The sequence below is a fragment of the Pinus tabuliformis genome, chromosome 8 (assembly GCF_031772625.1).
Source record: "Pinus tabuliformis cultivar Carrire ecotype Pingquan chromosome 8, CPIR1, whole genome shotgun sequence".
In the NCBI taxonomy this organism is placed as follows: Eukaryota; Viridiplantae; Streptophyta; class Pinopsida; order Pinales; family Pinaceae; genus Pinus; species Pinus tabuliformis.
In genome coordinates this window covers 1,182,146,650-1,182,161,236 of record NC_142294.1, presented here as the reverse complement: position 1 = coordinate 1,182,161,236, position 14,587 = coordinate 1,182,146,650, and the positions used below count along the sequence as shown (strand labels likewise).

Genomic DNA, 14,587 nt, shown 5'->3' with positions numbered 1-14,587 from the left:
GTTTTTTCAAATTATACTAAATTTTTAATTAGCTTGGTCAAACTTATTAACTTTAATATATTTTGAAGATAAACAAATGATATTTGATTTTGACATATAATTTGATGAGTTGTATTTAAGAAAGACCTTATACATAATAATACAGGATTGAAGCCACTTTTAAATAAGAACTTGAGAGAACATTTCAACAAATAATAATATGCCAGCATGGATTTTGAAGAAATTCATAATCTTCTCACAGGCTAACACCTAAAAGGCACATACATAGTTGTTTTTAGGTTTAAGTGTGAATTTATTGAGAGCATCATAGCCTTAATAACTACATGTTTGAGATTCCTAGTTGTATTTAGATTTAAGTGTAAATTTATTGAGAGCATCATAGCATTAGTAAGGATACATTTGAGATTCCCATATTCAACCACAAAATATATTTGTTTTCTAATCAAACTAATAAATAGACCCATTTTATCTATCACAAATATGTTAACGCTAAATAAACTACATAAAACTCTCAAAATCAAACAAAAAACAATTATTTCATTTATTCAAAGAAAAAAACTTAATATTTTTTTATAGAATACCAATAGCTAATACATATTATATAGACATGTATGAATCTCAACCTTTAAACTTTAAAATTAAATGTTTATTTGTTATGCTTAAATATGTACAATATAAAATTACATAGTAAGTAAAAACAAAAATACACTTTCTTTTTATAATACACTATAAATATTCTAGCCTTATTTTTAGATCTCATCTCAAAATTTTAGCATTGGGGATGTTAAATAGTGCAATACTTATGTTTAACTATAAGTAATCAAAACGCTTAATTTTTTTTTACTTGTTTATGTTAAAATGTTAAAATTATTTATTTATTTATTTATACCAAAATCACTAATTTTAAGTAATTCATTAAATCGAAGTGTGAAAACTTAATAACCGTCGTACAAATTTTACAAGGATTACTCTTTAACGATTAAATAAGAAAATTACAAATAAATACCATCAAATTTAATCCCCTAACTGCAACCGATAGAAATAAACTTTCCGTAATTTATGGTGATACCACAGCGCATTGGACAGTGACCGGCGGACCGTAGTGGAAACTAGTGATGAAAGTTTGCACCAAATTACGTCACATTACACAAGTGTAGTGCCCGGTAAGGCCTCATAATCATTTCATGAAAGTAAGGTCCAAAACATTTCCCTGTTTATGATACGATATTAATGGAACATTAAGGGTCGTTATTAAACTGAAATGTATGTTTGGGAATTATCAGGGTGTCCGGTTTAAAGCCTCTGGCGTTTGTAATTATATTCTTATCTGCTTTCCTCCCCTCGGCTTTGCGATTGATAGCAGCACTACCAACGACATACCTATGGAGGAATCATCTTGTTCTTTATCTATCTTAGCTGAGGCTCCCGGTCATCTGAGGATATACGAAGACGGGACGGTTGAACACTTGCTCGACGAGGGTACCGTTCCCCCTTCTCCGCAGCTCGGTAATGAATCCAAGGGAGGAGTGTCATCTAAGGACGTGGTCATCGATCCTGAAACAGGTGTCTTCGTTCGACTCTTCCTTCCTCCGTTCGAAGTGACTAATGGAAAACAGAACGTTACGGTACTTGTGTACATTTACGGAGGGGCTTTCTCTATTGGATCGGCTGCCTCGCCGCTTTATCACAACTATGTCAATGAAGTCGCTACAGAAGCCAAGGTGATATGCCTATCAGTGGAGTACAGGAAAGCGCCAGAGCGTCGACTCCCTGCTGCTTATGACGATTGTTTTGGCGTTCTTGCAGTAGCGCTGGATGGGGTGTCCGTGGATCCGTGGCTCGCTTCACATAAGCAGTAGCGCTGGATGGGGTGTCCGTGGATCCGTGGCTCGCTTCACACGTAGATTTTAGGAAGGTGTTCGTGGCAGGTGACAATGCCGGAGGCAACATCGTGCATCAGTTGGGAATCCTTGCGAGTGGAGGGAAATGGGATGGCCTGTGTTTCCAAGGGGCCATTCTGGTTCACCCCGGCTTTCATGGGGAAGAACTAGTTGGCCGCGAAGTTAGGCCAGAGGCGAAGGCGGAGGGTTTTAAGGAGTTGTCGGATGCACTATGGAGCATCGTCCTCCCTGCAGGAGTGGATAAAGACCACCCATTTTCTAACCCAGTTGGACCCCGTTCTCCTGATCTGTCCACTCTGGTGTATGAACGAATGGTTGTATTCGTGGCAGAGAAGGATCTGCTCAGAGATCGTGCTGTTCTGTACTATGAAGGTTTAAAAAAGGCAGGCAAAGACGCTGATCTGGTTATTACGGAAGGCGAAGGCCACGTGTTCGATCTCTTCAATCCCAAATCTGAGAATGCGTATCTCATGTTGAAATGCATTTCGGACTTCATGCATTCCTTTTCCTCCCCTTCCTCCTCTGATGACTGTAAGAACCCTACCCAGAGTCTTTCTTTGTTAATATGAAGGCGAATATCTGTGATTGTTTAGCATATACAGTTTCGTTGCGGAAACAGAAAGGCTACAGGGTAATAACTGCACTATGGAGCCAATATTGAAGAAAGTGGACCGTCTTAAAAACATAAGAGGCTACAGGGTAATAGCTTTAGCAAAAGTGTCATTACGCAGATATTGAAATCGATTGTTTCTGTTTCTGATGACGGCCATGTAGATCATAATTTGTTGTAATTTGTTGTCTTTTACCCGGAGCAACAATAATTTATTTGTAATTTGTTATTCTTACAAGTTGAAAGATCAATGTTAATTCATTTGTCTAGAGAAATTACACAAAATAGAAAAATAAAGAGATGCATTCATATATTTATTTTGATCATAAAAAAAAAACTGTAAAAAAAGAATTGATTTTTTTTGAAGTAAACAGTCTAAAAACCACAAATACATTATTGATCCATGAGAGATGTTAAAAATAATAAACTTCAGATATATTGAGCTGAGAGATATTAAAAACAATTCAAAAAATAATACATTCACATTATAATCAATTAATTATCGAAATTTAAGTTTACAAATTCTTTTTATATACTGGTATGGTGAAGAAGGTACAAATACAAAAGCTGAAGTTATCGCTATGGGGATTATTGTATAATGCCAGAATTTGGAACAGATAGCCATTTATGGAGAAGCAAGGGTAATCATTGAATGGTCTTTGTTCCCTAATCTGGTAAATTGGATGCTTCGCATTGAGAATTTGAAGAAATCCTTTTATAACATCTCCTTTATGCGAGCTATCAAAATATAAGTATTCCTAAAATATTCCATCACAGCTTCCTCCACAATGGCGGGGATCTATTCCAATGCGCTGATGTTTTTCCAGCTACTGGTGGGGAAGTAATTTTCAGAACTTTAGTTTTGTTATATTTGTCTTTTGATAGCATATGAAGTATAATTGCCTACATGGAGTTCATTTTAATGTATTAGGGAAGACAGGATATACTTTCCAGCTAATTAGGGAGGACAAAAATGGTAGAATATGTTGAAGGATATAATATTTTAGTTTCAGTATAAGGCATATGATAGTGGTATTGGTTGAATATGTACAGTTTTTTTTAATAGTAATATGAATATTACGTTTTTGTTGAAGATGTTAAAAATAATTAAAAGATTAATAGGTTTTGGATGTTTTAAGTTTAACAATGATTTAAAAAATATGTGAAAAGAGATTTGAACTTATTAATGAGATTTTTATTTGTTTGATTTTAGATTTTTGTGATCCACATTGATTTTGATGAATTCTTTCAGATTAATCACATCATGAGCTTTTGGTCGTTTCTAACCATCAAATATAGTTCATCATCCCGACAAAGGTGAAAAAATCAGTCAATCAAAATGTTTAAATAACAAGGATGCATTTGTTCCAGAGTTAGCCATTAGAAAAGAGTTGTTATGAATTAAGCCTTTAAAAATTGGTTGAATAAATGTATTATTATTTTGTTATGTTTTATTTTAATTTATTAATATTTTAATTAAAATAATATGAATTAGTTTGGTTAATTTAATAATACAATAATAATTGAATATTTGTGATTATAGAATCAAAAATAAATTTAATATGGTTATTACTAAAAAAGAATAATATTTAACAATTATATTTAAATATTATTATATTCAAATATTGGGTAATATTTTAATAGGGAGATCAAAGAGGATATAAATTGCAATATAAAAATAAAAATAATCTTATTAATTATTATATTTATTGAAAAAGAATTATGAAAAGAGAGCGGGGATCCAACTTCTACTTAACTTCCAACCATCATCTCTGTTAAGATTAATAGCATTTTTCAATTTCAATGGCTTCTCGAAGCTTCCTATGATGGAAGTGATCAATCTTTGTGATAACTCGACAATTCTCGATGCAAACATGGTGATTGGATTTCACTGCATGTTCAGCTAAAATCGAGGAATGAAAGTGGTTGTGCTTAATCTATGCTGCATGTTCTTGGATTCTCTGGTTAATGGAGCGCCCAGTTTCCCCAATGTAGGGAATCCCACAGGAACATGGGATGGAGTAGACACCTTTCATGTCTTTAGGGTTTACGGGTCTTTGACAGATGTAAGAGAAGTTCTAATGGTATTAAGGGGTTTGAAGGTAGCATAAACTTTGTTCTTTTTTAGGATATGGGAAATCTTATCAGTGGTCCCTTGAATAAAAGGAAGTTGAATGTTAGAGATTGTATCATCACGAGAAGGTTTAATCCTTGATTCTTTACTAGCCCTTAGAAAAGCTTTTAGGCCTTGTTGCATGCTATAGCCATTATTTTCAAAAACTTTCAACAAATGAGATTTTTCCTCTTCTAAGTGATTCTCATCATAAATTCTTAGAGCATGGGTTGCAAGGGTGTTGAGAACCCCGAGTTTTTGTGCTGGAAAATGATGAGAACTGGCATGAAGATATTGTTCAGTGTGCGTTTTTTTATGAAAAACCCTATGAGAGACAGTACCATCATCCATTCTCGAGAGGAGAATATCAAGAAAAGGAAGACATCCATCTACCTCGATTTCCATCGTGAATTTGATGGAGTCAGATTGGGAATTAAGATGGTTGAGAAACAAATTTAATTTTTCACGACCATGGGGCCACACGATACTAGTATTGTCAGCAAACCTCTTCCATCACTTGGGGCAGAGTGGAGCAGAGGCTAAAGCTTTGCTCTTAAAATCTTCCATGAACAAGTTGGCAACTATATGGAAAAGAGGAGAATCCATTGCAACCCCACAATTTTGTTCATAGAACTCACCCTAGAAGCTGACAAATGTAGAGGTAAGGCATAGTCCAACCAATTTGGTTGTGTTCTCATCAGTAACACGATTAATGACATCGATGGCTTCTTGAATAGGGATATTAGTATGAAGGGAAACAACGTCAAAGCTTACTAACAGATCCCTAGGCTCTAGCTTTATATCTTTTAACTCTTTAACAAAGGAAGTAGAGTCTTTAACAAAGGAGTTGGTGTGACCAACAAGAGGTTTGAGTTTTTGAGCTAGGAATTTAGCAAGAAGATAAGTGGGCCCACCTATCATGTTAACACTAGGTCTCAAGGGGATCCCATCTTTATGAATCTTCAGAAGGTCATAAATTCTGGGGGTGAGAAGGTTGCTTTCAGTAAGCTTTTGCTAAGATGATTAAGGGCATTATTAGATTTTATGTAAAAAGAAACTTCTTTAGAAACTTTCTTAATAGGATCCTTGTTAAGCTTAATGTAACTACCATTGTTATAGATATGGTCATTCATTTTGTTAACATAATCAACTTTATCTAAAATAACAATTGCCTCACATTTATCCACTTTTAGGACAACAATGTCAGGGTTATCACTTAGGGCTTTTAGGGCAAGAAACTCATTTTTGTTAATGTTGCTTTTAGGAGGCATTGTTTTCCTAAGCACAATAGCATAGTGTTGCCTAATAAACTCCTTAACATTATTAGGCAGGCCTCTAATTCCATATTCAATATTACAATTAATGTCCTCAAATGGAATCTTCTTAGGAGTAAGGGTGAAATTCAGCCCTTTATTCAAGAGGCAAAAAACAAATAAATCCAAAATTACATTAGAAAGGTTAATAACATTTTTAAAAATGCTCTGTAAAGAATTATTATTATTATTATTAAAAAGAATATTATTATAAGAGTTGCAAACTTTGCTTCTAGTATTGTTTTTTATTAGAGAAATTATTTTTATGAATATTATTTCCAATATTATAATGTTCATTTATGATATCATTTCTTTTAAAATAAAACTGAGTATTGTCGTTATCAAGAATGTTTTTAATAAATGAATTTTGAATCATTTTACTATTATCACCCTAATGAATGTTTTTAATTTTTAAAATAATGTCATCATCAAAACTTTTTTTCTCCCTATTTAAGATATCATTAACATCAAAGTTGATATGTGAATTATTAAAGTTGAAATTAGAGTTATTAATGGGGAAATGAGAAATGACTTCAGGGAATGGTTGAATAGGAATGGGAGATACGGACAAGGAACGATGGGTGAATGGGAGTGAAGACGATCGAATAGAAGAGACTGAGACGTCAATGGAAGTGTTGACTAGAAAATGGGAAGAGGAGGAAACGATGAGGGGCTTGTAGGAAAGAGTTGAGCTCTTATTTTGATAACAACCAGGTTTCAATAAGACAAGGGAAGCAATGAAATTAGCAATAAAGTTACCGAAGAATCACAGTCAACAGATTGAGAGATGCCATTCTCATGAAGCGCAGAAGAACCGTGAACACTGGATTCACTACTGATAAATGACATCTCTTCCCTGTTGACAGATTCTCGAAGGAAAATTCCCGATCTCCCACCAGAAGAATACAAATTGAAGGATTCACATCCATGATGCTGATTACAATTAGAACTCCTACCAGATAACCTAACAGCTGAAGATGCGACAAATCGTTGGATAGAGGGCTTCTGGCTGCTAACCCAAGATTTAAGAGCGGCGATTTGGTCTCCGTTAATTTGGCTCATTGATAACCAGACGCTGATAAATTACTAGAGACAAGAGAAGAATCACCTTGTAGTCTCATAAATTTCGCAGCTTGCTTTTTCTTTGAAATCTCCTCTAAATGCAGAGCCTTTGAAGCGCTGCAACCATCAATCACACCCCATAGATTGCCAGAAATGCCGTTAGCTAAATCCAAGTGAAGGGATAATAACCTTCGCTATAAAAAATCCAGATCCTTCCTCACCTTGTAGATCTCAGATCGAAGTAAAGATAAACTCGCTTTGAGAAATATATGCTTATTTTTGGACTTGTTAAGTTTGTGTTTAATAGGTGTTTAATAGGCGCGAAAAGCGGAATCACAGATGCATCCCTACAGCGTTTTAGAAAAGTAAGATCTGATTTTTTCTTTGAAACCTACCAGCTCGTTCAAATTGATGAACTTTTTCAGCCATTTCTCTTGATTTTGATGAATTCTTTCTAATTAATCACATCATGAATTATTTCAGAATAATCACATCATGATTATTAAACTTTTATAATTTATATAAAAATTTAATAATCACAAAATTATATTTTATTAATGATTTCTTTTCAATTTTATATATAAAAAATTAATGGCACACGCATATTTCCATTATAATTTATAATTTTTTTAATGGTTAGTGTTATTTTAAGTTAATTTTTTAATTTCTATGTCACAAAATTAAAAAAATATGTTTTTATTTGTTTGTAACTCATCACTTGGGAAACGAGACAAAAGAAATAATTATTGTTTATCAACAAATGTCCAAAAATAATAGCAGAAGAAAAAGAAGAAATATAGCCTATGGGATAAGAGTTTTAAAGTAGAAACATCAAACTAAATAGGATAAGAGTTTTTCTTGTAGTGGGAAAATTATCTAGAATATGAAAACCAATAAAAAATATGACAAAAATGGAGCAAAAAAAGATAGTCATTCAAGATGTGGGAAAACCAACCAAATGAGAAAGTTCCATACTAGCACAAGTTCTAAACATTTAATTGATATAAAAAAATAAAATAAACTTGTGGGTCATGAAGATAATGAAGTGTCCGAATAAATGGAATGATCTGCAATGTGGTCCCGCTGTGAGGCCTAGGGCTAAGCCCATTTCTATTAATTATAATGTATAAATAGTGGTAACATTCCATTGCCATTAGGTTAGGCACATTCTACATTCATTTAAAGAATATTTTTTTTATGTAAGGTGAATTTTATTGACCAATTAGAAATGATATACATCATGTACAATCACTCCTCTTTTTCTAGTACAATGTGCCATATATTGATAAGAATATCACTAAGATGTATGCGACTAAGAATAGCAAAGGAGACATAGCGGAACAAAAGAAACAATTGCAAATGTGAATCACCCAAATTTGGGTAGGTCCTCAAAGCATCCTTTCTTTCCTTTCTTTTTTGAAACCTTCACCCAACCTTCCAAAGGTGGGCTTATCAAAGTGATCTAGAGATTATTATTGTGCATTGAAGGCGAATCCTTGTTAGAGTACAAAGAAGTAGACTCATGAGCTCACTTCAATGCACCCGAATGAGCATTATTATGAACTATCTCTATTCATGTCGAGGGAGCATGGTCCATAATAGGATCCTCAAGAGACTTTTGAGGAGTCGAATTTTGAGCCTCCTTGTCCATGCATTTCATCATCAGATCCTTCCTCATCCTTGTTTGAATGAGAGGAGGTCTCGTCCTCCATAAGAGGTTGATTGTAGGGCTTCCAAAGTTTTGCTCTGGAATTTTAAATGTTCCACTTCTAGTAATATTTGAACAAAGAGAAAGAAATTTGTAAATGGCCTGTTTGATGACAAAAGTGCTAGCAAAAAGAAATATTCTCATATTCCAATGCCTAGCTCTAATGGAAATCAAAATTTAAAATTAATTTTGTTTGGCATCCCTTTACTGATGTCAATTTCAACACATATTTTTTCATAAGTGTAGATGCAAAACTTCCCACGAGAATTATCGGTTGCAATGAAATGACCTGTGGAGTTTACAATATCATCAAAAATTGAGTGTTTCCACAAGTGAGTAGGTGGATTAAGAAGATAGGTCGATATTGGTAGCTTGCAAATGACTACTATAGAAGGGTCAAAATATCGAAGCCAAGGGGTTAGGAACAATCCAGCATTGCCCCATATTAGAAACCCATTAAATAAAACTTTATGGTAGTCTTCTAATTCTACAAATGCCACAATGAAGAAGCCTTTGGAGAACAAATTAACTTTACAACTCTTGGTCCATGAAGAATGGATCCATTGGTAAAGATTGGAGTAGGACCATAAACCATTAAATAGACATATGAGGGTTGATTATGCATAGAGCTAATGGAGTTTCTTGAGAGCAAGGTGTGATATTTCTAAGAAGGAAATTTATTTAGATTTTTCAACCAAGAACAGAATAGGAGCCACCTGAGAATATGATTCCTTTATGGAGGGTTAAGCATGTACAACATTTTCATAGGGAAAAACCCAAGGGGGGGGATGAATTTCTCACAACACCTCTTCGTAAGTGAAGGGCCATAAAATCAGTGGCATCTTTACAAACATTATAGATTGAAAGAAGGAAAGGATCATCTCGATGCTTACCTTTGAAAAGTTTGCATTACATGACGTAAGGCATACCCACCTAGAGCTTTAGGGAAAACTTGAGGTCCTATAACAAATCAGTGGAGTAGGACCCAAAGAGAATTTTAACAACTTTCCGTAAATAAATGTGTGAAACTAAGGGCCGAGGGCCTATAGGGCTTATAACACCATCACCATGACAACCCGCAAGACCCTTATCTTCTTTAGAAAATGGTTCGATGAGATTAGCCTCTATACCACAAGCTCAGTGTCCAATGACATATAAGTTGTTCCCATGGTTACTCTCATCATCCCTTAAACAAAAATCCCTCTTCATAAGGCTATGATACCAATGCAGGGATCGATACTGATCTACCATCCCATAATGAGGATGGTGGCAGTCTGGTTGTAGGCAGGAGTGTTAAACTACTAAAATGCAAGGTTATCTCTTCTATTTTTGGTTGCAGGTTGAGCTGGTCTAATGGGTTCTCTCTCATCCACTTCTTAATACTATCATCCCTATTTCTCCAAAACAAATGCAGTAACACGCAAAATACACTATTCGGTGTTATTCCATAAGAAATGGAATAACACTATCGCACTTCATTATCGACAGTCACAATACACCGATAACCTTTTGAGCTTCGCTAAGTTATCCGACTCCTCTAAAATCGCGGAGCACCGCTAAACCTCCATTAGTTCGGACCCGATAGAAATATAACCAATAGCTTATTAAAATTTTAAGTCTGCCTTCTAAAACCCGTTGCGCTTTTCCACCATTGATCTCTTCAAGATCCAACGATTACAATACTCCCCAACCTTGAACCTGCTCCTCTTTTGTCAATCGTTGATCTTGCTCCGTCAGATCTAATGTTTAAATGCATATCGGCCAACAAACCTGTGCACTACAAATCCACTCAAAAAGGTGGTTTCTCTAGTTCTCCTCTTCGCTACGTGGCACATTCTATTGGAATCGGAGCCCAAACGGTGAATATCGCTTACAACCTTTCTTGCACCCAATAACCACTTGGGTTTCTTCAAACCACTTCGTTAACTATTGGTTGATTTTCGCGTTGAACATCATTGATCTGCCTCAGTCTCTGTCTATGGTTTTCCCTCTACAAATCTCAACCTTTCACTTGATATACTCAGAATTTACGATAAACTTAGTTTAAAAGGAAAAACACGGAATTTAACACAATCGACACAATTTTAACCAATTTCACAAAACACCATTTAAACTTGGAAATTCACAGAGATTTCAAAGCAGATTATCCTTCGAGATTTGATAGTGAATTTATCATTCACATACATAGAACTAAATCTTCCAAATCTACTGAATTTTCTCCAAGGAAGCCAAATTTCTTCAACAGTCAAAATCCCTTTACAATAGCATGAAAATTACATAAGTACTCATTCACCCTAACAACCAGATCCTAATTCAAAGGATAAAATTTATTAATCCTATTTGTTCTACAAGGCATTCTCCTCGAGAATCTCCACTACAGCTAACTAATTGAAACTTATTACATCATGATCAAATCCTATATCCTAGCTCTATGCTTAACTGGAAAACATGGAAATTGATGGAAAAGGACCCCATTCCTTTGCTTGTAGATTTTTTTGTATTTTTTGGAATAATTCTTTGAATTTGTCTTCAAGACTTATGCTCCTGCATCAGACTCCTGAGGACAAAATTCTTCATCGGATCATGTCCATGAGCTCTTCTACAGAACTGCCCAATTTCTCTAGCATGTTTTCCGTTACCCAAGTAGCTTTAGCAATAGCTTGATCCTTCCATTTGACCAAATACTAAAAGTACTCCTGTCCTCCAGTTTTCTTGAACACTTTATTGTCCAAAATCCTTTCTGGCTGTAATTCCTTTGCTGCAGGTAACTGTTTTACCCATTCAATTTCTTGTGTCTCTTGGTCTTCTTCTATATCTTTTGCAAATTCACCTTCATACTTATATAGATCAGCAACATTGAAAATTGAAAATATTCCAACATCAGGGGGTAATTCAATTTCATATGCATTTGCAGAAAATTTTCTTAATACTCTGCATGGTCCAATTTTCTTGAACTTCAATTTTTTACATTCCCTCTTTGGAAATATTTCCTTCCTTAGGTGTGTTAAAACCAAATCTCCAACTTCAAAGTTCACTTCTCTTATTTTCATGTCTACTCTGTTTTTGTACTTGATGTTGATATCCTGTAGCTGTTGTTTCACATGTTCATGTATTTCTTGTATTGCTAAAGCAAAATCTTCTCCCTCTGCACCTTTCATCTCATCTTTTCCCAAGTTTCTTAACTCAGATACTCCTCTTGGATGCATTCCATAAACCATGTGGAATTGACTCTGTCCTATACTCCTATTAGGTGAGTCATTATATGCATATTTAGCTTGTGCCAACACTTGATCCCACTGCTTTGGATTTTCTGCAGTAAGACTCCTTAAAAGATTACCCAAACTCCTATTCACAGCTTCAGTCTATCCATCAGTCTGTGGATGATAGGTAGAACTGAAGCTCAGTTTAGTTCCCAAATTCTTCCATAGTGTCCTTCAGAAATGTCCAACAAATTTGGAATCCTTGTTTGAGATAATACTCTTAGGTAACCCATGCAATCTTACAATCTCCTTGAAAACCAAATTTGCAATGTGAGTAGCATCACTGGTTTTATAACATGGAATAAAATGTTCCATTTTTGAAAATCTGTCCACTACAACAAAAATTGAATCATTTCCTCTTTGAGTCTTTGCTAAGCCCAAAACAAAATCCATACTACCATATCCCAAGGCCTATCTGGAGTTCGTAATGGAACATACAAACCTATGTTTTGGCTTCTTCCCTTTGCATATTGACAGACTTTACAAGTTTTCACATACTTTTCCACTTCAAATCTCATTTTCGGCCAAAAATAAAATATGTTCAACTGTTCATAAGTCTTATCTATACCAAAATGTCTTGCAAGTCCACCACTATGTTTCTCTTTGATTAAGTTCTCCCTCATAGAAAAATTTGGTATGCATAGCTGGTTTCTCTTAAATAACAATCCATCTTGTAAGAAATAATCCAACCATTTATTCCTATCTATCAAAATAGGATCCTTACAAGCTTCCAATGCCTCTTTAAAATATAAATCTGTCTCATACAATTCTTTAAGAAAATCAAAACCCAATAATTGAAGTTGACTCTCTAGAAATAATGTATTTCTCCTACTTAAAGCATCTACAACTTTGTTTGATTGGCCATTTATGTGCTTCAAGACAAAATGGAAACCTTGAAGATACTCTACCCATTTGGCATGTTTCTAGTTAAGCTTTGGTAGCTGCATAATATACTACAATGCATGGTTATCTGAATAAAGTATGAACACTTTTGACATTAGATAATGTCTCCACTTATTCAATGATTGCACAACTGCATAAAACTCTTTATCATAAGAAGAATACTTCTTCTTTGAATCATTTAGCATTTCACTAAAATAAACTATAGGTATTTCTTCCTGACTTTAAACACCTCTAATAGCTTCTCCATTGGAATCACATTTCACTTGGAAAGGTTTACTAAAATCAGGTAAAACCAAAATAAGTTTTTCAGTGATTTTCTTCTTCAACAACTGAAAATTCTTTTCTTTTTCAGCAGTCCATCTAAATCGTTGTTTATCCACCTTTATAGTCTCAATAATAGGAGCATTGATCTTACTAAAATTCTTTATGAATTTCCTATAAAAACTAGCAAGACCATGAAAACTCCTTACCTTAAAGATACTTTTAGCTGAAGGCCACTCCATGATTTCCTTGATCTTTTCTGCATCCATCTTCAATCCTTCAGCAGAAACAACAAAACCCAAATACACTAATTCCTCTTTCATGAATGAACATTTCTTCAAATTCAGCAATAATTTCTCTTACTGCAACCTTTGTAAGACATAATTTAGATGTCTCATGTGTTCCTCCTTAGACCTACTGTAAATTAATATATTGTCCAGATATACTATTACAAATTTACCAGTAAACTCTTTAAGAAATTCATTCATGAGTCTCATAAACATACTTGGTGCATTTGACAACCCAAAAAGAATTACTCTCCATTCATACAATCCTTCATTTGTCTTAAAGGCAGTTTTCCACTCATCCCCTTCTCTTATCCTTATCTGATGATACCCACTCTTAAAATCTAGTTTTGTAAAATACTTTGCTCCACTCAAAAAATCCATCAAATCTTCAATTCTAGGTAAAGGAAATTTGTACCTGATTGTGATTTTATTAATGGATCTTGAATCAGTATACATTCTCTAGCCTCCATCTTTCTTTGGACTCAACACTATTGGTACTGCACAAGGACTCAAACTCTCTCTGATCAGTCCTTTGTCAAGCAGTTCTTGAACCTGCTTTCTAACCTCTTCATTTTCTATGGGAGTCATTCTATAATATGCTTTGTTTGGTACATTTGCTCCAGGAATCAAATCTATATGATGGGTAATTCTTCTAATGGGTGGTAACTCATTAGGAAAATCATCAACAATGATATCACGATAGTTGTCCAACATTTCTTGAATTTCAATGGGTAAATCAGAAACTTTAGTAGAAGTCATTATTACCTTGGGCTTGCAAATTACAACAAAATTTACCTCATTCTCTTCAATCTGCTGTAAGTATTACTTTCCTCCTAGCAATAGAGTTTTTGAATCAGTATTCTTTCCTCATGCATCCTCTTCTCCCATAGGTAGCAATGTATGATTGATACCATCTTTACCAAACTTGTAGGTGTTTCTTTTCCCATCATGCATAGCTCCTTTGTCATATTGCCAAGGTCTTCCAAGAAATATGTGACACACATCCATGGGCATCACATCACATACAATTTTATCCTTATATTTTCCCAACTGCAACTCCACTTCAAACTGTTCATTCACTAACAACTGATGTCCCTTTTGTAACCAAGACATCGTGTAATGTGTTGGATGCCTCATTGTCTTCAGCTTCAATTTCTCCACCACTTCTA

The 14,587-nt window shown here is 34.5% G+C and overlaps 1 protein-coding gene and 1 pseudogene across 1 annotated transcript in view; both read left to right on the top strand.

Moving 5' to 3' along the window:
- LOC149239565 (putative carboxylesterase 2) overlaps window positions 1-2,557 on the top strand; it is a 51,211-nt pseudogene extending 48,654 nt beyond the window's left edge.
- Window positions 2,558-7,152: 4,595 nt separating this feature from the next.
- Window positions 7,153-14,587, top strand: part of LOC149239564 (putative carboxylesterase 3) — a 32,087-nt gene continuing 24,652 nt past the window's right edge. The window contains exons 1-2 of the mRNA XM_089369901.1: window positions 7,153-7,157; window positions 7,307-7,364. Coding sequence (XP_089226027.1) covers window positions 7,153-7,157; window positions 7,307-7,364 — 63 coding nt within the window. The remainder of the gene's footprint in view (window positions 7,158-7,306; window positions 7,365-14,587) is intronic.